Here is a 26,377-nt window from a genome sequence, read left to right as displayed (position 1 = left end):
AGTGTGTCTCTACCATGCTCCTGTGTTTAGTGTGTCTCTTCCATGCTCCTGTGTTTAGTGTGTCTCTACTATGTTCCTGTGTTTAGTGTGTCTCTACCATGCTCCTGTGTTTAGTGTGTCTCTACCATGTTCCTGTGTTTAGTGTGTCTCTACCATGCTCCTGTGTTTAGTGTGTCTCTACCATGCTCCTGTGTGTAGTGTGTGTCTACCATGCTCCTGTGTTTAGTGTGTCTCTACCATGCTCCTGTGTTTAGTGTGTCTCTACCATGCTCCTGTGTTTAGTGTGTCTCTACCATGCTCCTGTGTTTAGTGTGTCTCTACCATGTTCCTGTGTTTAGTGTGTCTCTACCATGCTCCTGTGTTTAGTGCGTCTCTACCATGCTCCTGTGTTTAGTGCGTCTCTACCATGCTCCTGTGTTTATTGTGTGTGTCTCTACCATGCTCCTGTGTTTATTGTGTGTGTCTCTACCATGCTCCTGTGTTTATTGTGTGTGTCTCTACCATGCTCCTGTGTTTATTGTGTGTGTCTCTACCATGCTCCTGTGTTTATTGTGTGTGTCTCTACCATGCTCCTGTGTTTAGTGTGTCTCTACCATTTTCCTGTGTTTAGTGTGTCTCTACCATGCTCCTGTGTTTAGTGTGTCTCTACCATGTTCCTGTGTTTAGTGTGTCTCTACCATGCTCCTGTGTTTAGTGTGTCTCTACCATGCTCCTGTGTTTAGTGTGTCTCTACCATGCTCCTGTGTTTAGTGTGTCTCTACCATGTTCCTGTGTTTAGTGTGTCTCTACCATGCTCCTGTGTTTAGTGTGTCTCTACCATGTTCCTGTGTTTAGTGTGTCTCTACCATGCTCCTGTGTTTAGTGTGTCTCTACCATGCTCCTGTGTGTAGTGTGTGTCTACCATGCTCTTGTGTTTAGTGTGTCTCTACCATGCTCCTGTGTTTAGTGTGTCTCTACCATGCTCCTGTGTTTAGTGTGTCTCTACCATGCTCCTGTGTTTAGTGTGTCTCTACCATGCTCCTGTGTTTAGTGGGTCTCTACCATGTTCCTGTGTTTAGTGTGTCTCTACCATGCTCCAGTGTTTAGTGTGTCTCTACCATGCTCCTGTGCTTATTGTGTGTGTCTCTACCATGCTCCTGTGTTTATTGTGTGTGTCTCTACCATGCTCCTGTGTTTATTGTGTGTGTCTCTACCATGCTCCTGTGTTTATTGTGTGTGTCTCTACCATGCTCCTGTGTTTAGTGTGTCTCTACCATGTTCCTGTGTTTAGTGTGTTTCTACCATGCTCCTGTGTTTAGTGTGTCTCTACCATGTTCCTGTGTTTAGTGTGTCTCTACCATGCTCCTGTGTTTAGTGTGTCTCTACCATGCTCCTGTGTTTAGTGTGTCTCTACCATGCTCCTGTGTTTAGTGTGTCTCTACCATGCTCCTGTGATTAGTGTGTCTCTTCCATGCTCCTGTGTTTAGTGTGTCTCTACCATGCTCCTCTGTTTAGTGTGTTTCTACCATGCTCCTGTTTTTATTGCGTGTGTCTCTACCATGCTCCTGTGTTTAGTGTGTCTCTACCATGCTCCTGTGTTTAGTGTGTCTCTACCATGCTCCTGTGTTTAGTGTGTCTCTACCATGCTCCTGTGTTTAGTGTGTCTCTACCATGCTCCTGTGTTTAGTGTGTCTCTACCATGCTCCTGTGTTTAGTGTGTCTCTACCATGCTCCTGTGTTTAGTGTGTCTCTACCATGCTCCTGTGTTTAGTGTGTCTCTACCATGTTCCTGTGTTTAGTGTGTCTCTACCATGCTCCTGTGTTTAGTGTGTCTCTACCATGCTCCTGTGTTTAGTGTGTCTCTACCATGCTCCTGTGTTTAGTGTGTCTCTACTATGTTCCTGTGTTTAGTGTGTCTCTAACTTGCTCCTGTGTTTAGTGTGTCTCTACCATGCTCCTGTGTTTAATGTGTCTCTACTATGTTCCTGTGTTTAGTGTGCCTCTACCATGCTCCTGTGTTTAGTGTGTCTCTACCATGCTCCTGTGTTTAGTGTGTCTCTACCATGTTCCTGTGTTTAGTGTGTCTCTACCATGCTCCTGTGTGTAGTGTGTGTCTACCATGCTCCTGTGTTTAGTGTGTCTCTACCATGCTCCTGTGTTTAGTGTGTCTCTACCATGCTCCTGTGTTTAGTGTGTCTCTACCATGCTCCTGTGTTTAGTGTGTCTCTACCATGCTCCTGTGTTTAGTGTGTCTCTACCATGTTCCTGTGTTTAGTGTGTCTCTACAATGCTCCTGTGTTTAGTGTGTCTCTACCATGCTCCTGTGTTTAGTGTGTCTCTACCATGCTCCTGTGTTTATTGTGTGTGTCTCTACCATGTTCCTGTGTTTAGTGTGTCTCTACCATGCTCCTGTGTTTAGTGTGTCTCTACCCTGCTCCTGTGTTTAGTGTGTCTCTACCATGCTCCTGTGTTTAGTGTGTCTCTACCATGCTCCTGTGTTTAGTGTGTCTCTACCATGCTCCTGTGTTTAGTGGGTCTCTACCATGCTCCTGTGTTTAGTGTGTCTCTACCATGCTCCTGTGTTTAGTGTGTCTCTACCATGCTCCTCTGTTTAGTGTGTCTCTACCATGCTCCTGTGTTTAGTGGGTCTCTACCATGCTCCTGTGTTTAGTTTGTCTCTACCATGCTCCTGTGTTTAGTGTGTCTCTACCATGCTCCTCTGTTTAGTGTGTCTCTACCATGCTCCTTTGTTTAGTGTGTCTCTACCATGCTCCTGTGTTTAGTGTGTCTCTACCATGCTCCTGTGTTTAGTGTGTCTCTACCATGCTCCTGTGTTTAGTGTGTCTCTACCATGCTCCTGTGTTTAGTGTGTCTCTACCATGTTCCTGTGTTTAGTGTTGTCTCTACCATGCTCCTGTGTTTAGTGTGTCTCTGCCATGCTCCTGTGTTTAGTGTGTCTCTACCATGCTCCTGTGTTAGTGTGTCTCTACCATGTTCCGTGTTTAGTGTGTCTCTACCAGCTCCTGTTTAGTGTGTTTCTACATGCTCCTGTGTTTAGTGTGTCTCTCCCATTGCTCCTACCATGCTCCTGTGTTTAGTGTGTCTCTACCATGCTCCTGTGTTTAGGGTGTCTCTACTATGTTCCTGTGTTTAGTGTGTCTCTACCATGCTCCTGTGTTTAGTGTGTCTCTACCATGCTCCTGTGTTTAGTGTGTCTCTACTATGTTCCTGTGTTTAGTGTGCCTCTACCATGCTCCTGTGTTTAGTGTGTCTCTACCATGCTCCTGTGTTTAGTGTGTCTCTACCATGCTCCTGTGTTTAGTGTGTCTCTACCATGTTCCTGTGTTTAGTGTGTCTCTACCATGCTCCTGTGTGTAGTGTGTGTCTACCATGCTCCTGTGTTTAGTGTGTGTCTACCATGCTCCTGTGTTTAGTGTGTCTCTACCATGCTCCTGTGTTTAGTGTGTCTCTACCATGCTCCTGTGTTTAGTGTGTCTCTACCATGCTCCTGTGTTTAGTGTGTCTCTACCATGTTCCTGTGTTTAGTGTGTCTACAATGCTCCTGTGTTTAGTGTGTCTCTACCATGCTCCTGTGTTTAGTGTGTCTCTACCATGCTCCTGTGTTTATTTGTGTGTCTCTACCATTTCCTGTGTTTAGTGTGTCTCTACCATGCTCCTGTGTTTAGTGTGTCTCTACCATGCTCCTGTGTTTAGTGTGTCTCTACCATGCTCCTGTGATTAGTGTGTCTCTACCATGCTCCTGTGTTTAGTGTGTCTCTACCATGCTCCTGTGTTTAGTGTGTCTCTACCATGCTCCTGTGTTTAGTGTGTCTGTACCATGCTCCTGTGTTTATTGTGTGTGTCTCTACCATGCTCCTGTGTTTAGTGTGTCTCTACCATGCTCCTGTGTTTAGTGTGTCTCTACCATGCTCCTGTGTTTAGTGTGTCTCTACCATGCTCCTGTGTTTAGTGTGTCTCTTCCATGCTCCTGTGTTTAGTGTGTCTCTACCATGTTCCTGTGTTTAGTGTGTCTCTACCATGCTCCTGTGTTTAGTGTGTCTCTACCATGTTCCTGTGTTTAGTGTGTCTCTACCATGCTCCTGTGTTTAGTGTGTCTCTACCATGCTCCTGTGTTTAGTGTGTCTCTACCATGCTCCTGTGTTTAGTGTGTCTCTACCATGCTCCTGTGTTTAGTGTGTCTCTACCATGCTCCTGTGATTAGTGTGTCTCTACCATGCTCCTGTGTTTAGTGTGTCTCTACCATGCTCCTGTGTTTAGTGTGTCTCTACCATGCTCCTGTGTTTAGTGTGTCTCTACCATGCTCCTGTGTTTAGTGTGTCTCTACCATGCTCCTGTGTTTAGTGTGTCTCTACCATGCTCCCTGTGTTTAGTGTGTCTCTACCATGCTCCTGTGTTTAGTGTGTCTCTGCCATGCTCCTGTGTTTAGTGTGTCTCTTCCATGCTCCTGTGTTTAGTGTGTCTCTACCATGTTCCTGTGTTTAGTGTGTCTCTACCATGCTCCTGTGTTTAGTGTGTCCTCTACCATTCCTGTTTATGTTCTCTACCATGTCCTGTGTTTAGTGTGTCTCTACCATGCTCCTGTGTTTAGTGTGTCTCTACCATGCTCCTGTGTTTAGTGTGTCTCTACCATGCTCCTGTGTTTAGTGTGTCTCTACCACGCTCCTGTGATTTGTGTGTCTCTACCACGCTCCTGTGTTTAGTGTGTCTGTACCATGTTCATGTGTTTAGTGTGTCTCTACCATGCTCCTGTGTTTTAGTGTGTCTCTACCATGCTCCTGTGTTTAATGTGTCTCTACCATGCTCCTGTGTTTAGTGTGTGTGTCTCTACCATGCTCCTATGTTTAGTGTGTGTGTCTCTACCATGCTGCTGTGTTTAGTGTGTCTCTACCATGCTCCTGTGTTTAGTGTGTCTCTACCATGCTCCTGTGTTTAGTGTGTCTCTACCATGCTCCTGTGTTTAGTGTGTCTCTACCATTCTCCTGTGTTTAGTGTGTCTCTACCATGCTCCTGTGTTAGTGTTGTCTCTACCATGCTCCTGTGTTTAGTGTGTCTCTACCATGCTCCTCTGTTAGTGTGTCTCTACCATGTTCCTGTGTTTAGTGTGTCTCTACCATGTTCCTGTGTTTTAGTGTGTCTCTACCATGCTCCTGTGTTTAGTTTGTCTACCATGTTCCTGTGTTTAGTGTGTCTCTACCATGCTCCTGTGTTTAGTGTGTCTCTACCATGCTCCTGTGTTTAGTGTGTCTCTACCATGTTCCTGTGTTTAGTGTTGTCTCAACCATGTTCCTGGTGTTTAGTGTGTCTCTACCATGCCTCTGTGTTTAGTGTGTTTCTACCATGCTCCTGTGTTTAGTGTGTCTCTACCCATGCTCCTGTGTTTATTGTGTGTGCTCTTACCATGCTCCTGTGTTTATTGTGTTGTGTCTCTACCATGCTCCTGTGTTTATTTGTGTGTGTCTCTACCATGCTCCTGTGTTTAGTGTGTCTCTCCCATGTTCCTGTGTTTAGTGTGTTTCTACCATGCTCCTGTGTTAGTGTGTCTCTACCATGCTCCTGTGTTTAGTGTTGTCCTCTACCATGCTCCTGTGTTTAGTGGTTGTCTCTACCATGCTCCGTGTTTAGTGTGTCTCTACCATGCTCCTGTGATTAGTGTGTCTCTACCATGCTCCTGTGTTTAGTGTGTCTCTACCATGCTCCTGTGTTTAGTGTGTTTCTACCATGCTCCTGTTTTTATTGCGTGTGTCTCTACCATGCTCCTGTGTTTAGTGTGTCTCTACCATGCTCCTGTGTTTAGTGTGTCTCTACCATGCTCCTGTGTTTAGTGTGTCTCTACCATGTCCTGTGTTTAGTGTGTCTCTACCATGCTCCTGTGGTTTAGTGTGTCTCTACCATGCTCCTGTGTTTAGTGTGTCTCTACCATGTTCCTGTGTTTAGTGTGTCTCTACCATGCTCCTGTGTTTAGTGTGTCTCTACGATCTCCTGTGTTTAGTGTGTCTCTACCATGCTCCTGTGTTTAGTGTGTCTCTGCTATGTTCCTGTGTTTAGTGTGCCTCTACCATGCTCCTGTGTTTAGTGTGTCTACCATGCTCCTGTGTTTAGTGTGTCTCTACCATGCTCCTGTGTTTAGTGTGTCTCTACCATGTCTCCTGTGTTTAGTGTGTCTCTACCATGCTCCTGTGTTTAGTGTGTCTCTACCATGCTCCTGTGTTTAGTGTGTCTCTACCTATGCTCCTGTGTTTAGTGTGTCTCTACCATGCTCCTGTGTTTAGTGTGTCTCTACCATGCTCCTGTGTTAGTGTGTCTCTACATGCTCCTGTGTTTAGTGTGTCTCTACCATGCTCCTGGTTTAGTGTGTCTCTACAATGCTCCTGTGTTTTAGTGTGTCTCTACCATGCTCCTGTTGTTTTAGTGGTGTCTCTACCATGCTCCTGTGTTTATTGTGTTGTGTCCTACCATGCTCCTGTGTTTAGTGTGTCTCTACCATGCTCCTGTGTTTAGTGTGTCTCTACCATGCTCCTGTGTTTAGGTTGTCTCTACCATGCTCCTGTGTTTAGTGTGTCTCTACCATGCTCCTGGTTTAGGGGTCTCTACCATGCTCCTGTGTTTAGTTGCGTCTCTACCATGCTCCTGTGTTTAGTTGTCTCTACCATGCTCCTGTGTTTAGTGTGTCTCTACCATGCTCCTGTGTTTAGTGTGTCTTTACCATGCTCCTGTGATTATTGTGTCCTACCATGCTCCTGTGTTTAGTGGTCTCTACCATGCTCCCTCTGTTTAGTGTGTCTCTACCATGCTCCTGTGTTTAGTGTGTCTCTACCATGCTCCTGTGTTTAGTGTGTCTCTACCATGCTCTGTGTTTAGTGTGTCTCTACCATGCTCCTGTGTTTAGGTGTCTCTACCATGCTCCTGGATTAGTGTGTCTCTACCATGCTCCTGTGTTAGTGTGTCTCTACCATGCTCCTGTGTTTAGTGTGGTCTCTACCATGCTCCTGTGTTAGTGTGTCTCTACCATGCTCCTGTGTTTAGTGTGTCTCTACCATGCTCCTGGTTTAGTTAGGTGTCTCTACCATGCTCTGTGTTAGTGTGTCTCTACCATGCTCCTGTGATTAGTGTGTTCTCTACCATGTTCCTGTGTTTTAGTGTGCTCTTACCATGCTCCTGGTTAGTGTGTCTCTACCATGCTTCCTGTGTTTAGTGTGTCTCTACCATGTTCATGTGTTTAGTGTGTCTCTACCATGCTCCTGTGTTTAGTGTGTCTCTACCATGCTCCTGTGTTTAATGTGTCTCTACCATGCTCCTGTGTTTAGTGTGTGTGTCTCTACCATGCTCCTGTGTTTAGTGTGTGTGTCTCTACCATGCTCCTGTGTTAGTGTGTGTGTCTCTACCATGCTCCTGTGTTTAGTGTGTGTGTCTCTACCATGCTCCTGTGTTTAGTGTGTCTCTACCATGTTCCTGTGTTTAGTGTGTCTCTACCATGCTCCTGTGTTTATTGTGTGTGTCTCTACCATGCTCCTGTGTTTATTGTGTGTGTCTCTACCATGCTCCTGTGTTTAGTGTGTCTCTACCATGCTCCTGTGTTTAGTGTGTCTCTACCATGCTCCTGTGTTGTCGCCATTTGTTGTCTCTACCATGCTCCTGTGATTAGTGTGTCTCTACCATGCTCCTGTGTTTAGTGTGTCTCTACCATGCTCCTCTGTTTAGTGTGTCTCTACCATGCTCCTGTGTTTAGTGTGTGTCTACCATGCTCCTGTGTTTAGTGTGTCTCTACCATGCTCCTGTGTTTAGTGTGTCTCTACCATGCTCCTGTTATTAGTGTGTCTCTACCATGCTCCTGTGTTTAGTGTGTCTCTACCATGCTCCTCTTTTTAGTGTGTCTCTACCATTCTCCTGTGTTTAGTGTGTCTCTACCATGCTCCTGTGTTTAGTGTGTCTCTACCATGCTCCTGTGTTTAGTGTGTCTCTACCATGCTCCTGTGATTAGTGTGTCTCTACCATGCTCCTGTGTTTAGTGTGTGTCTTACCATGCTCCTTGTGTTTAGTGTGTCTCTACCATGCTCCTGTGTTTAGTGTGTCTCTACCATGCTCCTGTGTTTAGTGTGTCTCTACCATGTTCATGTGTTTAGTGTGTCTCTACCATGCTGCTGTGTTTAGTGTGTCTCTACCATGCTCCTGTGTTTAATGTGTCTCTACCATGCTCCTGTGTTTAGTGTGTGTGTCTCTACCATGCTCCTGTGTTTAGTGTGTGTGTCTCTACCATGCTCCTGTGTTTAGTGTGTCTCTACCATGCTCCTGTGTTTAGTGTGTCTCTACCATGCTCCTGTGTTTAGTGTGTCTCTACCATGCTCCTGTGATTAGTGTGTCTCTACCATGCTCCTGTGTTTAGTGTGTCTCTACCATGCTCCTCTGTTTAGTGTGTCTCTACCATGCTCCTGTGTTTAGTGTGTCTCTACCATGCTCCTGTGTTTAGTGTGTCTCTACCATGCTCCTGTGTTTAGTGTGTCTCTACCATGCTCCTGTGTTTAGTGTGTCTCTACCATGCTCCTGTGTTTAGTGTGTCTCTACCATGCTCCTGTGTTTAGTGTGTCTCTGCCATGCTCCTGTGTTTAGTGTGTCTCTTCCATGCTCCTGTGTTTAGTGTGTCTCTACCATGTTCCTGTGTTTAGTGTGTCTCTACCATGCTCCTGTGTTTAGTGTGTCTCTACCATGTTCCTGTGTTTAGTGTGTCTCTACCATGCTCCTGTGTTTAGTGTGTCTCTACCATGCTCCTGTGTTTAGTGTGTCTCTACCATGCTCCTGTGTTTAGTGTGTCTCTACCACGCTCCTGTGATTTGTGTGTCTCTACCACGCTCCTGTGTTTAGTGTGTCTGTACCATGTTCATGTGTTTAGTGTGTCTCTACCATGCTCCTGTGTTTAGTGTGTCTCTACCATGCTCCTGTGTTTAATGTGTCTCTACCATGCTCCTGTGTTTAGTGTGTGTGTCTCTACCATGCTCCTATGTTTAGTGTGTGTGTCTCTACCATGCTGCTGTGTTTAGTGTGTCTCTACCATGCTCCTGTGTTTAGTGTGTCTCTACCATGCTCCTGTGTTTAGTGTGTCTCTACCATGCTCCTGTGTTTAGTGTGTCTCTACCATTCTCCTGTGTTTAGTGTGTCTCTACCATGCTCCTGTGTTTAGTGTGTCTCTACCATGCTCCTGTGTTTAGTGTGTCTCTACCATGCTCCTCTGTTTAGTGTGTCTCTACCATGTTCCTGTGTTTAGTGTGTCTCTACCATGTTCCTGTGTTTAGTGTGTCTCTACCATGCTCCTGTGTTTAGTTTGTCTCTACCATGTTCCTGTGTTTAGTGTGTCTCTACCATGCTCCTGTGTTTAGTGTGTCTCTACCATGCTCCTGTGTTTAGTGTGTCTCTACCATGTTCCTGTGTTTAGTGTGTCTCAACCATGTTCCTGTGTTTAGTGTGTCTCTACCATGCTCCTGTGTTTAGTGTGTTTCTACCATGCTCCTGTGTTTAGTGTGTCTCTACCATGCTCCTGTGTTTATTGTGTGTGTCTCTACCATGCTCCTGTGTTTATTGTGTGTGTCTCTACCATGCTCCTGTGTTTATTGTGTGTGTCTCTACCATGCTCCTGTGTTTAGTGTGTCTCTACCATGTTCCTGTGTTTAGTGTGTTTCTACCATGCTCCTGTGTTTAGTGTGTCTCTACCATGCTCCTGTGTTTAGTGTGTCTCTACCATGCTCCTGTGTTTAGTGTGTCTCTACCATGCTCCTGTGTTTAGTGTGTCTCTACCATGCTCCTGTGATTAGTGTGTCTCTACCATGCTCCTGTGTTTAGTGTGTCTCTACCATGCTCCTGTGTTTAGTGTGTTTCTACCATGCTCCTGTTTTTATTGCGTGTGTCTCTACCATGCTCCTGTGTTTAGTGTGTCTCTACCATGCTCCTGTGTTTAGTGTGTCTCTACCATGCTCCTGTGTTTAGTGTGTCTCTACCATGTTCCTGTGTTTAGTGTGTCTCTACCATGCTCCTGTGTTTAGTGTGTCTCTACCATGCTCCTGTGTTTAGTGTGTCTCTACCATGTTCCTGTGTTTAGTGTGTCTCTACCATGCTCCTGTGTTTAGTGTGTCTCTACGATGCTCCTGTGTTTAGTGTGTCTCTACCATGCTCCTGTGTTTAGTGTGTCTCTGCTATGTTCCTGTGTTTAGTGTGCCTCTACCATGCTCCTGTGTTTAGTGTGTCTACCATGCTCCTGTGTTTAGTGTGTCTCTACCATGTTCCTGTGTTTAGTGTGTCTCTACCATGCTCCTGTGTTTAGTGTGTCTCTACCATGCTCCTGTGTTTAGTGTGTCTCTACTATGCTCCTGTGTTTAGTGTGTCTCTACCATGCTCCTGTGTTTAGTGTGTCTCTACCATGCTCCTGTGTTTAGTGTGTCTCTACCATGCTCCTGTGTTTAGTGTGTCTCTACAATGCTCCTGTGTTTAGTGTGTCTCTACCATGCTCCTGTGTTTAGTGTGTCTCTACCATGCTCCTGTGTTTATTGTGTGTGTCTCTACCATGCTCCTGTGTTTAGTGTGTCTCTACCATGCTCCTGTGTTTAGTGTGTCTCTACCATGCTCCTGTGTTAGGTGTCTACCATGCTCCTGTGTTTAGTGTGTCTCTACCATGCTCCTGTGTTTAGTGGGTCTCTACCATGCTCCTGTGTTTAGTGCGTCTCTACCATGCTCCTGTGTTTAGTTTGTCTCTACCATGCTCCTGTGTTTAGTGTGTCTCTACCATGCTCCTGTGTTTAGTGTGTCTTTACCATGCTCCTGTGATTATTGTGTCTCTACCATGCTCCTGTGTTTAGTGTGTCTCTACCATGCTCCTGTGTTTAGTGTGTCTCTACCATGCTCCTGTGTTTAGTGTGTCTCTACCATGCTCCTGTGTTTAGTGTGTCTCTACCATGCTCCTGTGTTTAGTGTGTCTCTACCATGCTCCTGTGATTAGTGTGTCTCTACCATGCTCCTGTGTTTAGTGTGTCTCTACCATGCTCCTGTGTTTAGTGTGTCTCTACCATGCTCCTGTGTTTAGTGTGTCTCTACCATGCTCCTGTGTTAGTGTGTCTCTACCATGCTCCTGTGTTTAGTGTGTCTCTACCATGCTCCTGTGTTTAGTGTGTCTCTACCATGCTCCTGTGATTAGTGTGTCTCTACAATGTTCCTGTGTTTAGTGTGTCTCTACCATGCTCCTGTGTTTAGTGTGTCTCTACCATGCTCCTGTGTTTAGTGTGTCTCTACCATGTTCATGTGTTTAGTGTGTCTCTTCCATGCTCCTGTGTTTAGTGTGTCTCTACCATGCTCCTGTGTTTAATGTGTCTCTACCATGCTCCTGTGTTTAGTGTGTGTGTCTCTACCATGCTCCTGTGTTTAGTGTGTGTGTCTCTACCATGCTCCTGTGTTTAGTGTGTGTGTCTCTACCATGCTCCTGTGTTTAGTGTGTGTGTCTCTACCATGCTCCTGTGTTTAGTGTGTCTCTACCATGTTCCTGTGTTTAGTGTGTCTCTACCATGCTCCTGTGTTTATTGTGTGTGTCTCTACCATGCTCCTGTGTTTATTGTGTGTGTCTCTACCATGCTCCTGTGTTTAGTGTGTCTCTACCATGCTCCTGTGTTTAGTGTGTCTCTACCATGCTCCTGTGTTTAGTGTGTCTCTACCATGCTCCTGTGATTAGTGTGTCTCTACCATGCTCCTCTGTTTAGTGTGTCTCTACCATGCTCCTGTGTTTAGTGTGTGTCTACCATGCTCCTGTGTTTAGTGTGTCTCTACCATGCTCCTGTGTTTAGTGTGTCTCTACCATGCTCCTGTTATTAGTGTGTCTCTACCATGCTCCTGTGTTTAGTGTGTCTCTACCATGCTCCTCTGTTTAGTGTGTCTCTACCATTCTCCTGTGTTTAGTGTGTCTCTACCATGCTCCTGTGTTTAGTGTGTCTCTACCATGCTCCTGTGTTTAGTGTGTCTCTACCATGCTCCTGTGATTAGTGTGTCTCTACCATGCTCCTGTGTTTAGTGTGTGTCTACCATGCTCCTGTGTTTAGTGTGTCTCTACCATGCTCCTGTGTTTAGTGTGTCTCTACCATGCTCCTGTGTTTAGTGTGTCTCTACCATGTTCATGTGTTTAGTGTGTCTCTACCATGCTGCTGTGTTTAGTGTGTCTCTACCATGCTCCTGTGTTTAATGTGTCTCTACCATGCTCCTGTGTTTAGTGTGTGTGTCTCTACCATGCTCCTGTGTTTAGTGTGTGTGTCTCTACCATGCTCCTGTGTTTAGTGTGTGTGTCTCTACCATGCTCCTGTGTTTAGTGTGTGTGTCTCTACCATGCTCCTGTGTTTATTGTGTCTCTACCATTCTCCTGTGTTTAGTGTGTCTCTACCATGCTCCTGTGTTTAGTGTGTCTCTACCATGCTCCTGTGTTTAGTGTGTCTTTACCATGCTCCTGTGTTTAGTGTGTCTCTACCATGCTCCTGTGTTTAGTGTGTCTCTACCATGTTCCTGTGTTTAGTGTGTCTCTACCATGCTCCTGTGTTTAGTGTGTCTCTACCATGCTCCTGTGTTTAGTGTGTCTCTACCATGTTCCTGTGTTTAGTGTGTCTCTACCATGCTCCTGTGTTTAGTGTGTCTCTACCGTGCTCCTGTGCAGGAACCATTAGTTGACTTCTTTGTCTGAACATGTTTTTGTCATATTTGATTCTGTTCACAACTGTAAATAACTGTTACAAGGTTCTCTTTTCAGGCAGGCTCTCTACATGCTTATGAAAGCAAATTATCTCCTTCTTTCTCCCTCTGTGTCTCTTTCTCCCTCTCTCTGTCTCTTTCTTTCCCTCCATTCAGAATGCTGTGCGCCACAACCTGAGTCTGCATAAGTGTTTTGTGAGGGTGGAGAACGTGAAGGGGGCTGTGTGGACGGTGGATGAGGTGGAATACCAAAAGAGAAGACCACCAAAGATGACCGGGTACAAACTCATCACACACACACATTTATCTCCCACATGAATCTGCCTGCCCACCCTGGCTCTGATGATAAGTGTGTATGGGTGATGTGTGGTTGTAGGTGTTGGCATGTATAATTGTGTCATTATTACTAGTGATGCACCGATATTACATTTTTGGCCAATACCGATATCTGATATTTTCCTTGGCAAAAAAAACCCCGATACCAATAACCGATATTTAAAATTCTTGTGGCCTTTTAAGAATTCTAGTACAGTTAAATAGTTAACACACACACATGGACGGATCGGTCTAAGGCACTGCATCTCAGTGCAAGAGGCGTAACTACAGTCCCTGGTTCGAATCCAGGCTGTATCACATCCGGCCGTGATTGGGAGTCCCATAGGGTGGCACACAATTGGCCCTGCTTCGTCCGGGTTTGGCTGGTGTAGGCCGTTATTGTAAATAAGAATTTGTTCTTAACTGACTTGCCTAGTTAAATAAAGGTCACATATACACCCACACCACACTAACCAAAGAGTAATTTTTTGGGCATTTACGTATGTCCCCATTACCAGTAAAACATAATCAAAACCTATTTATTTCACTTACTAGCTGTGCTGTTTCGTTGTTCAGTCGTTTCATTCTCAACCAGGATTTCTATGGAATGCCGTTTGGGTCTTTGCGTGTCAAAAAATCTACTACTTAACACAATTTGACCAATCAGGACCTGAATATGACAGCACGTCACATAATAATTTAACGGGTTCATACATTTTTTACGTAGTTATTACACATTGATTACACTATCACTCGTATTTCATATGTCACAATGGTTCATTGATACTTATGCTATGATGCTGGTGAAGTTGTCTTGCGCACCTACAGTGCTGGTCCTAAAAAAAACTAGCTAGCTCATGGATGCAAACAATGTTCTTCCCCAAAAATATAGCAAGACGACATAATCTGTTTCAGTAGCTATAGTTAGCTAGCTAAATATATAGCTAGGTGTCATCATCTAAATAACCCTAATTTATAAGACAGTTCTTATTTGATTAATGGTGGTTGAACCCATAGCCAAAATAAGGATTAGCAGCAATTGTGGACTTTGCGGTTAGCCTTCAAAATAAAAGTATGACATAATTCTACTATTTGTATTCATTTGCATTACTGTCAATGACATACTTTCATTTTGAAGGCAAACCGCAAATTCCACTATTGTGCCTAATCATTACCGTGGCTAGCTTAACTGTCACGACTTCTGCCAAAGTCGATGCCCCTCCTTGTTCGGGTGGTGCTCGGCGGTCGACGTCACCGGTCTTCTAGCCATCATTGATCCATTTTTCATTTTCCATTGGTTTTGTCTTGTCTTCCTACACACCTGGTTTCAATCCCATTAATTACACGCTGTGTATTTAACTCTCTGTTTCCCCTCATGTCCTTGTCGGAGATTGTTAGTGGTTATTGTGTTCGTGTATTTGTACAGGTGTGCGACGGGTATGTTTACCCATGTTTATGTATGTTGGTTTTGTGGAGTTTGTTTTATAAAGATTAAACGACTCCAGTTACACCAAATTGGTTTCTCCTGCGCCTGACTTCCCTGCCACCTACACACACCTACACCTACAATGACATTAACACATAACCTGGTGTGGTTGAGCCTCACTAGCCAGATGAAGCTAGCTGGCTGCTTATAACGTTAGCTTTGGGCAACAGGGTTAAGTAGCTGGCTAGCTATTTATTTTCATGAACTGAAGTTCAATTTCAATAGGCGAACAACAAGTGGCAACCTAGCTAATACTTTCTCACACGGATTCTTAAATCATTGCTAAGAATAATGAAAATGACAGCAGTTTCTACTGGTCATTGTTTTCAGGCAGGTTGTATTGGTGATAGCTAGGTACCAAGCTAAACCTAGCTACCCCAGAAGATGCGGTCGAACAAATGATGCTTTATTACCAACGCGGTATTGTAAACATGTCGTTCGTGGCCGGTGTTTGCTTGTTTGCAGAATTTTTTGTACAGCTTTGACAGTGCTACTGTGACTTTTTTGACACGCAAATAGCCAAACAGTGTTCCATAGTATATATGTCGTGAAACTAATAGCAGTCATGTCAGGATGAGCCTTCAGGAAGGGTACCACATGAGGGAGGAGGATGTCTTCCCTGTAGCGCACAGCGTTGAGATTACCTGCAATGACAACAAGCTCAGTCCGATGATGCTGTGACACACCGCCCCAGACCATGACGGAGCTCCACCTCCAAATCGATCCCGCTCCAGAGTACAGGCCTCGGTGTAACGCTCATTCCTTCGACGATAAACGCGAATCCGACCATCACCCCTGGTGAGACAAAACCGCGGCTCGTCAGTGAAGAGCACTTTTTGCCAGTCCTGTCTGGTTCAGCGACAGTGGGTTTGTGCCCATAAGTGACGTTGTTGCCTGTGATGTCTGGTGAGGACCTGCCTTACAACAGGCCTACAAGCCCTCAGTCCAGCCTCTCTCAGCCTATTGCAGACAGTCTGAGCACTGATGCAGGGATTGTGCATTCCTGGTGTAACTCGGGCAGTTGTTGTTGCCATCCTGTACCTGTCCCGCAGGTGTGATGTTCGGATGTACCGATCCTGTGCAGGTGTTGTTACACGTGGTCTGCCACTGCGAGGATGATCAGCTGTCTGACCTGTCTCCCTGTAGCGCTGTCTTACAGTATGGACATTGCAATTTATTTTCCTGGCCACATCTGCAGTCCTTATGCAGCATGCCGAAGGCACGTTCACGCAGATGAGCAGGGACCCTGGGCATCTTTCTTTTGGTGTTTTTCAGAGTCCGTAGAAAGGCCTCTTTAGTGTCCTAAGTTTTCATAACTGTGACCTTAATTGCCTACCGTCTATAAGCTGTTAGTGTCTTAACGACCGTTCCACAGGTGCATGTTCATTAATTGTTTATGGTTCATTGAACCAGCATGGGAAACAGTGTTTAAACCCTTTACAATGAAGATCTGTGAAGTTATTTGGATTTTTACAAATTATCTTTGAAAGACAGGGTCCTGAAAAGGGACATTTCTTTTTTTGCTGAGTTTAGGTTTGCACGTCAGCTTTGAAAGCGTTTTTTTGCACATCGGGGCGTTAAACTAGACATTCCGATATGTTCACCCCTAATTATTACCAAGGGGTTAACTCAGGAGTCAAATATAAAGGCCTGGTCTGTCAGTGTGTGTTTCATATCTAAATGTGTGCATGTGTGTGTTTCATATCTAAATGTGTGCGTGTGTGTGTTTCCCATTCTATGTATTTGTCGACACCATTACCGTGCTGCTATCTATGATGCAGGGTGGAGAGAGGTTTGTTAGTGTGAAGCATGTGTAAACAAATCTTCACACACACAGAACACAGAGGCTTTTTAGCATGTGTAAAAAGATTTTCTTTCCAACTGCCAGAGAAATCAGGCCATATTACACAATCAAACACACACACACACTGAAATACACAAACACACATGCCTGCACTGCAGATATCAGAGACTGGGAACCGCTGTTTGTGTGGGTGTTAACAGCATCTGTTTACAGTATGTGTGTATGCTCGTGTGTGTAGCGGGTGCATTTCTTACATTTGTAAGTTGTTTTTGGCTGCAGCTGCTCCTTTACACACATGCACTCAATATGTGGGCAGCAGGTAGCCTAGCGATTAGAGTGTTGGGCCAGTAACTGAAAGGTCGCTGGTTCAAATACCTTAGCCAACAAGGTGAAAAACCTTTCGGTTACTGGCCCGACGCTCTTAACCACTAGTCTACGGGCTGCACCTTGGCTGACCCTGTAAAAACAACACATTTCACTGAATCTATCCAGTATACGTGAGCTGTGTTTAATTCTAATCTCCACCTATTTCTTTCTCCCCCCTCTCTTTCTGTCTCTAGGAGTCCTACTCTGGTGAAGAACATGATTTCAGGCCTGGGCTTCGGTTCCCTAAACGCCAGCTACCAGGTTAGTGTATACACACACACACACACTAGTTAGGAAGTTAGGCTAGTTTGTGGCACGTGTGCGGAAGCCAGTTACGATCAAGGGCACCAATATCAATTTCCTCGCACACGTTCAGAAACACTCCTCCCCACATGCACACACACACCTCCCAACACACAGACGTGCAGTGGTTCTTCCTTTAAAAGTTGCGGCATACTGCAGCACAGCTGGTTCTTCCTTTAAAAGTTGCGGCATACTGCAGCACAGCTGGTTCTTCCTTTAAAAGTTGCGGCATACTGCAGCACAGCTGGTTCTTCCTTTAAAAGTTGCGGCATACTGCAGCACAGCTGGTTCTTCCTTCAAAAGTTGCGGCATACTGCAGCACAGCTGGTTCTTCCTTTAAAAGTTGCGGCATACTGCAGCACAGCTGGTTCTTCCTTTAAAAGTTGCGGCATACTGCAGCACAGCTGGCGGGCTGCCGCACAATTCTGTGGCACGTTATTTAAGTGTCAGCCATTGTTGCCAGAATGACGCAATTTACCACAATCTACCACAAACGGTCGCGACATAAGCTCCAAACTTTTAAAGGAAGAACCACTGTACACATACACATTTTAGCAGACACTCTTATCCAGAGCGACTTACAGTAGTGAATACATTTCATACATTTTTTTTTCTTCCCGTACTGGTCCCCCGTGGGAATCAAACCCACAACCCTGGTGTTGCAAACACCATGCTCTACAAACTGAGCCACACGAGACACCTTACTCCATCCAACTATGACTCAGATGACTTATAGCATCAAGTATTTGTCAATTAAGGTCACTGCATGACATTTGTGCCTGTCCTATAAAATCAATTTCAGTCACTCCTATCACATGCACACACTCCCTGGGCAAACCAAACAGCAAGGAATGCTCTCTCACTTTCACTCTCTTTCTCTCTCTCTACCCTCTAACACACACACACACACACACACATACACACACACACACACACACACACACACACACACACACACACACACACACACACACACACACCACTAAACCCTTGAGCAGTGAAGTGTAGTGTGCAGGAGCCCCCTAGTGGTTGTATGTGGTAATCCTGAAGAGTTAGTCATCCAGGAAACACTGCTTTAGTCTTCAGCATTACTGACTATCAAATCAATGTTTATTCATCACATACTCAGTTTACAGCAGGTTAAAATGGTGCAGTGAAATGCTCAGCAAGTACTCAACAGGACTAACCAGTCAAAGCATCTGTGTTACTGAATAAATACATGGGTTCTTCTTACTCACAAAGTTTATTTGTGGATCCATAAGTACTTGAACTCAATTGTGATGTATGTGAGTGTCTTTTAATGTAAATCTGTGTGTTCCTGTGTGTGTGTATTAGGCGGCCCTTGCGGAGAGCAGTTTAACTCTGCTGAACAGCCAGGGCCTGGTTAACCCCTCATCTGCCGCCAGCCTCAACATGCTGCATGGGATGGGTCATGATGACGTCAGCTCCACTGTAGAACAGGTCAACAGCAACGGCAGCTGCAGCCCTACACTCAGCCCACAGCAGTATGGGTAAGACACACACACACAAACTCTCTCACAAACACACTCCCTCTCTCTTTCTCTGTCTTTCTCTAACGTGTCCCTCTGCCTTTCAGACACCAGGTCCATGTGAAGGAGGAGCCCACTGAGATCGAGGAGGACAGACGCTCCATGTCGCTCATGGCAACTGTCACTCAGAACATGGCTTTGCCTAGCGATCGGGATGACCGCGATTTGGATGATGAGCTTCCCACCGAGGAGCTGGAGTAGGATTGGATGAGCTGAACCAGTGGACGGGACTTTGAGGTTTAATCCCGCCCGCTCCATTGGAGTGAAGCGAATTGATGACCACATAAAAAAGAAGATAGAGATAAAAAAAAGATAAAGATCATGATTTTTATAAAGCAAGAAACCAACAACATTGACAAACAGGGTTAGACCTCCGTTACATACCGACGCAAAAATAACACTCTGGAGCATTGCTTTATTCCCACACATTATCACCCACCTCACCCCCTCCTCCCTCCTCCTCACCCCCTCCTCCCTCACCCGATGAGCAGCGTATTGTCAGAGAGACAGCTCTCAGTGGTGATATGGAGGGAGGGTCCTCTTTCCTCTCCTCTCCCTGTTGATTCACACAGATGGTCTACCCACCCTACTGTCCTTTAGTGCTGGTAGTTTGATTTCCACACCACTTCAATATACATACAGGTGTGTGAGAGAGAGTGTGGAGATACACACACATCAGATCATGTGTATATATTGTTTGGAACAGTCACCAGGAGGTGTATAACTCTCCTCCTCTTCTCCGATCATATTAGTTCCTTTTTTTTCTTCTTTTGCCTGAAAGAACTGCTGGGCTTTGAGATGGAAGGAAGGACAGTGGTTTTCTCAAAGATTACCCCACCTGCTCACACAGAAACCAAGCGTACAAACCAGTCAGTGACCCATAGGTGGGACTGAGACTGGATTGCAGGATTCGGCCCTATGCCCACTCTCTAGCGATTCTCTGCCCTATGCCCACTCTCTAGCGATTCTCTGCCCTATGCCCACTCTCTAGCGATTCTCTGCCCTATGCCCACTCTCTAGCGATTCTCTGCCCTATGCCCACTCTCTAGCGATTCTCTGCCCTATGCCCACTCTCTAGCGATTCTCTGCCCTATGCCAACTCTCTAGCGATTCTCTGCCCTATGCCCACTCTCTAGCGATTCTCTGCCCTATGCCCACTCTCTAGCGATTCTCTGCCCTATGCCCACTCTCTAGCGATTCTCTGCCCTATGCCCACTCTCTAGCGATTCTCTGCCCTATGCCAACTCTCTAGCGATTCTCTGCCCTATGCCCACTCTCTAGCGATTCTCTGCCCTATGCCAACTCTCTAGCGATTCTCTGCCCTATGCCCACTCTCTAGCGATTCTCTGCCCTATGCCCACTCTGTAGCCATTCTCTGCCCTATGCCCACTCTCTAGCCATTCTCTGCCCTATGCCCACTCTCTACCCATTCTCTGCCCTATGCCCACTCTCTACCCATTCTCTGCCCTATGCCCACTCTCTACCCATTCTCTGCCCTATGCCCACTCTCTACCCATTCTCTGCCCTATGCCCACTCTCTACCCATTCTCTGCCCTATGCCCACTCTGTAGCCATTCTCTGCCCTATGCCCACTCTCTAACCATTCTCTGCCCTATGCCCACTCTCTACCCATTCTCTGCCCTATGCCCACTCTCTACCCATTCTCTGCCCTATGCCCACTCTCTACCCATTCTCTGCCCTATGCCCACTCTCTACCCATTCTCTGCCCTATGCCCACTCTCTACCCATTCTCTGCCCTATGCCCACTCTGTAGCCATTCTCTGCCCTATGCCCACTCTCTAACCATTCTCTGCCCTATGCCCACTCTCTACCCATTCTCTGCCCTATGCCCACTCTCTACCCATTCTCTGCCCTATGCCCACTCTCTACCCATTCTCTGCCCTATGCCCACTCTCTACCCATTCTCTGCCCTATGCCCACTCTCTACCCATTCTCTGCCCTATGCCCACTCTCTACCCATTCTCTGCCCTATGCCCACTCTCTACCCATTCTCTGCCCTATGCCTACTCTCTACCCATTCTCTGCCCTATGCCCACTCTCTACCCATTCTCTGCCCTATGCCCACTCTCTACCCATTCTCTGCCCAAGCCAGACATGACTCTCTTTACTCATTATGACAAACAAAAAAAGAAGACATTGTTCCCCTCCCCAAAAAAGACCCTTTGGTGCTTTACTCCTCCTTCATGCGTGATAGAGTGATGGGCACAGGCCAACCTGAGAGAGAGAGAAAAAGAGAGGGAGGAAGGAGAGATCATCTACACAGAGATATCTGACTAAAATAGTTTATGATTATGGGATACAAAACCTTTTATATCCAAAAAGTGGTAGCTTTTTCACTTCCTTTTTTCTTCGATGTTATCTTCATTTATTTTTTAGGATTCATATTTCCATGGTGATATAATTCTGTTTCAAAGTGTATTTTGTAAAAATGCTTTGTTTCTTTTGTTTTTAGTTTTTATTAACTCTGCTTGTTCACACCATTCCAAACTAGTATTGGTGGCAAAGAAAGTACAGTATTGTCCCAAAATTCCCCATACCCCAGCCCACCATGAATACCTTTCTGTGTGTCTGGGTTTGCCAGTTTAGATGGCAGGAGATTGAGAATAGCACTTAGGATCGAGGGCCTCAGCTCCTGAGAACACTCACCAATAATCCCAACATTATCATCCATTTGTATTATTCCTTTTTAACTAACTTTCATTCCTTTTTATTTTATCTTCTCGTAGTTAGTTGAGAAACATCAGCTGTGATACAAAGCAATGCTTGAAAAAATATATTATGGCAGTCAGAGAATACCTCATCCCACAAATTTCCGCCCGGAAGTGTGTGCAGAATGTTAAAGAAGTAAGGGGGAATTCTTTGTGTGGGACACCAAAACGTGGCAACTCTGCTCAGTTTCATTTCAAAGTTCTATTGTTACTATAGTTACTGTATAGAAGCTGTCTGCAATTCACTGTGTGAGTTGAACTCAAAGGAATAGCACGTGAGATTTAAAATCTTTTGTTTTCAGTGAGCGTAAAAGCATTACCTTCTCTGCAGTGCCATACCAAATTTAAACACATTATTTTTATGTATTTTCTGCTTTTTCTCCCATTTTTTATTTTTGTTACAGGTAACCAAAGAAATGTGTAGAAAACCAAAAACCCTGTAGTTTATTTTTCCCCTTTTGAGTTTTTCCTCTAAAGAACTGGCCAAAAGACAATAAACATCTGACATTTAAATTATTATTGTATTATCATAACTCTTACGTTGAATTTGTTCATGACAGAACTGGTCATTCCAAAAACCAAAGTATAAAATGCTGAATAGAATTTGGTGATGTTAAAATCTTTTTACATGTGTTTAACTGGTGCAAATGACGACTCACATTAGGTATGCTATGGTTGAAGGCCAGAAACAGTATTAACAAACAACCCTTTTGCAGTTCCTTAGATAAATAAAGAAAGCACTTAGGATTTAAATCTCTATCTCTCCATGCTCAGGCTACCTGTGTTTCAAACACAACCTTATGACAGGCTCCACTGTAGGCAAGCCTAAGATGGGATTCAGGGTTAAAGATGACAAATAATTATCTTACCCTCATTAGGCACTTGAACACAACATTTATATACCTTTATGTGACACTAGAAGCCAGCAAAAAAAGAAGTGGGCTGTTGTCAGTTGTCCATTAACTGGGATACCGTGTAAAACAAAAAATACATTTTTATTGCACTGTAATAATGCATTTTTTTATTAATTTCCTCAACCAAAACAATATTTTCATTGTGAAACTCTATACATTCAAACATCCCTTTGTGCTATGCAGGAGAATGTCATTTTTTTGACCCGGCTCCCAGTTTGATTGAATAGGACCAAAAGTCCCATTGTCTAGCAGAGAACAGTTTACTTAATGTACTTTCTTTACTCCTCACCTACAGTCTACTCTGGCAGACACAACAGTTTAACAAATACCAAAAATGACAGGTCTTATAATAAATAGGAATAAAATGCTAATGTTTCGCTCTTATAATGTCTTCATGCTCTCACATTGCTATAGAAACACGTTCATATCCCCAGTCTGTGAGTAGTTGTGATGGAGACTGTTTGAAGCTGGCTGTCATTCCAAACATCACATCAGTAGACAAACGGAGGGTTTTTCAGAACAGACATACCATTATGACCACTTGTGATATTTACAGCAAAGAGAGAACAACTGACAAAAGACAAAATCATATCAATGTGACAACTGACAAACGACAAAATCATACCAATGAGAAAGGAACACACCAAGGGACATGTCAACTTATGGATTTTTTCTAAAACAAAATTTGGGAACAGTTTTGTCAAATCAACTCTTGCACCATTTTCTTTGTTTTTTCTGTGTATTGACTTCCTGTGTAAAACAACACTGTTTCCTGTCTAAGTAGGGTGATGATGCTTCACGTCATCAGACTGATTTATAACAAACAAAGTGGGAGAGGGACACCGAGAGTAAAAACCAAAAATAACACTACCTCCTTTTCAAAATGGTTCACAATAAAAGCCAATGGGAGACTGGAGACCAGAAATATTTCCGTTTTTTTTTTTTTAAATTCTTCCTCAATAATAATAGTGAAATATACCAAAACACAGCTTACTGTTAATACACATTAAGTGGGGCAGAAAAAGCTTGTCTGGCTATCTGAACTCCAAATTCACGAGCGTGAGCGCAAAACAAAGAGACGTTACAACAACATTACACCCCGTTAAAGATGACTACCTCTCCTAAAACCACAGATAACTGGTGCGTTCTCCTAAGAGTGAAGAGTGAAGTGGTCACCATGTTTAAAAGGTCTACTCTCAGCTGTGTATTATCGGCTCTCTCTATACTGGCCATTAGCATAAAACTCTGTGAACAGCCTCTTAACTGGGTGCTCTAATTGTATGCACGCATATTGATGAGCCGGCTTTGCCGGCAGCCAATGATAGTCCGGTCGTTAGCGGCGACTCAATGGGGCAGGAAGCTGGTTGTCAGGAGTGATGATGGGCAGAATGTGAGTGCCCTGCACCCGCCATTGGGCCACACACACACACTAGTGCCCGCCACACGCCAGCGGCCCACACTACACATGAATGGAGATGGCAGCGATAAAGGAAACACACCCACACACACTCACAGGCTGTAGTCAGTGTTCAGTCGAAAGGGCCCTTAGTATCAGTCAATAAGCCTCAGAGCTGGGAATTAAAGCCCTGTGACATGGAGCTGGCCCTTCACGGTGAATAGTGGCCCCTGTCACTAGGAGCCGGGCCCCTGTTGGCCCCTTGGTTCAGACAGCTGAGGAGAGGCTCTGAGTAACTAAAGATACTATCCAAAGACAAACACAGAGCTTGCTGGGAGACGGACAATAATAACAGCTTACAAAGGAATGAATGATTACTACTATTATTATTGTTATGATCCAAACTCTCATGAAAGAGGCACTGCTGCATTCAGTAAATAAATGATGTTTGAATTCTCATCCTTTAAGGTACACCTGTAAGCCAAGCTGTTTTATCAATATGTAGATTGACATTCGTTGATGATGTTGACAGATCGCCATAGACACTTCTGTTCCTTCTCCAGTTTGGCTGTTATGATGTATTATTGTATATTAATGCTTGGCTTAGCTCTCGAGGGCATTCTTTACCATTATGTCTTTTTGATTTTCTCTTTTGTTCATTTAGTTATTGTAAAGCTTCCAGCTTGGATTCCTATACTGTATTGCTAATGCTGAAGTGTATGTATTTATCATATTAAGTGCTGCAGGTATCTTTGTTGAATAGTTTTTCCTTTCTTCTTTTTCATTTTCTTCATAAAACGTCTGGGACGATGATTTTTTAAGTGTATTATCTCTAAAAAATAAAATAATTAAAGTTAGATAAGTGGTTTAGGTAACAGCTGTTTGTATATTTATCTTAGCTAGGTCTATTTTGATACCTTTTGTCTCTGTACTGCATTTTTAAGGAAAGAAAAAGAAAAACAACAGTAAAACAAAAAGTTGACTTCATTATGTATTGATGATACCTCAGAAGGACTTTTCTCTAAGACAGGACCAAAACCTCAGAAAAATAAGAGAAAGAGGAAAATAATTGAAGAAAATATGTGGCCCCTCTCTTGCTTTTAAAGATGGAGTGATGTAAAGGTGATGTTGTGGGTCCTTTATGTGCCAATCTGTGTCCTCTGACCCCTGACTACAGTCATTCCTCTGATGACCTTTAACTTACAGCGGTCAATCACTCAATAGGACAACTGGGTGTGGCCTTCAATCAAACACCTGATGGCATTTGTCCAATTAGAACTCTAACCAAAGGTGTTGTGAATGGCCAAGGCTTATCAGCTAACAGACCACCACAACTGTAACCAAACCAACCCTAGGCACTAATCTACCACAAGCTACTTCCCATACCTCAAACCATTCTTCGCTATCACCATCGCGATCATCTCTCCGACGAGCACTCTTCCTATTGGATCATTAGTGACTCCGGGGACCTAATTGGCCCCGCCCCTGCTCTATTATTGGACAGCTCTTAGGTGTCATGTTGAGGGAAAGGGAACTTAAAGGACAGTTGCCCATGTTATTATGAACTTCACAGCCCCCCCAAAAAATGGAACTACCACTTCAGCTGTCCTCTGGTTGTATCTTAGGAATGTGTGTACATTTTCAGCAGTGGCTTTCTGTAACATTACTTAGTTTCAGTTTCTGTTTACCTCTCTTTTATCTTTTTATTTGGTTCTGTTTGTTAATTTTTTGAAAGTGTGACCCAGGGGAAGGGGTAAAGTAGGAGCAGGTGGTGGTTTTTAAGATGGTCTAAAAGAGGTTTAAAAAAAGGCGACTTTGCCACCGAGACCTTTGCCCTTTCACCCTTCCCTGGGTGGCCATGTAATGCCAGTCACTGCCCTTTTCCTCATGCTGTATAAAACACACATATATCTGTGTATTTGTAACCTGAATCTTCTTGTGTCTGTCCATGCAGACAATAAAACAGCTGTACAGTAGGTCTAGTTGCATGTAATCTGTACTAATTATTGACAATGGCATTATAAAATGCAATAAAATACTTATTACACTGTCTGACTGTGTCAGCGTGATGTTCTTTATGTGTCCACATGTGCCACTGGTTTTACGCACACGCACGCTATTCCTAGAGGTAAAGGGATGGTTCCGTAGTGCAGTCAAGTGCCTCATACACCTGCCCCACACCATAGCTGGATCCACTATTCCCTTGGCCCTACTCTCCCCCTTCCCCACCTTTCTCCCCAGCTCACCAATGTTTCACCCCTTCCTCTTGACTTTTAGAAAGAGCTCCGTTGTGTGTGTTAGAGAGAGAGAGAGAGAGAGAGAGAGAGAGAGAGAGGAGGGAAATGTGCTTTGAATAAGAGCGGCAGACAGGGCGAGGCCTCAGAACAAACAGACTCCTGGCAAGGAGCACACTCAGACAATACACACTCACACGATACACACTCACACAATACACACTCACACAATACACACTCACACAATACACTCTCACACAATACACACACACAATACACACTCACACAACACACTCACACAACACACACTCACAATACACACTCACACAATACACACTCACACAATACACACTCACACAATACACACAATACACACTCACACACTACACACTCACACAATACACACTTACACAATACACAATTCACACACACACACACAATACACACACATTCACACTATACACACTCATACAATACACACCCACACAATACACACACACAATACGCACACACAAAGCACATACTGTAGGTGGACTCACTCATCACTCCAGCCTGATTGAGGAAAGGGAGAGAGTGTG

The 26,377-nt window shown here is 44.5% G+C and overlaps 1 protein-coding gene across 5 annotated transcripts in view; it reads left to right on the top strand.

Annotated features, from left to right (window-relative positions):
- Nucleotides 1–25,617, top strand: part of foxp4 (forkhead box P4) — a 68,095-nt gene extending 42,478 nt beyond the window's left edge. For all 5 annotated transcript variants that reach the window (XM_029694197.1, XM_029694200.1, XM_029694199.1 and 2 more), the window contains exons 12-15: nt 12,859–12,980; nt 16,868–16,934; nt 18,312–18,487; nt 18,574–25,617. In XM_029694197.1, the coding sequence (XP_029550057.1) occupies nt 12,859–12,980; nt 16,868–16,934; nt 18,312–18,487; nt 18,574–18,727 (519 nt within the window). In that variant the 3' untranslated portion in view covers nt 18,728–25,617. The remainder of the gene's footprint in view (nt 1–12,858; nt 12,981–16,867; nt 16,935–18,311; nt 18,488–18,573) is intronic.
- The last annotated feature ends 760 nt before the right edge of the window (nt 25,618–26,377 follow it).

Source organism: Salmo trutta, chromosome 16, assembly GCF_901001165.1.
Source record: "Salmo trutta chromosome 16, fSalTru1.1, whole genome shotgun sequence".
NCBI lineage: Eukaryota > Metazoa > Chordata > Actinopteri > Salmoniformes > Salmonidae > Salmo > Salmo trutta.
This window is presented reverse-complemented; position numbering and strand designations above follow the sequence as displayed.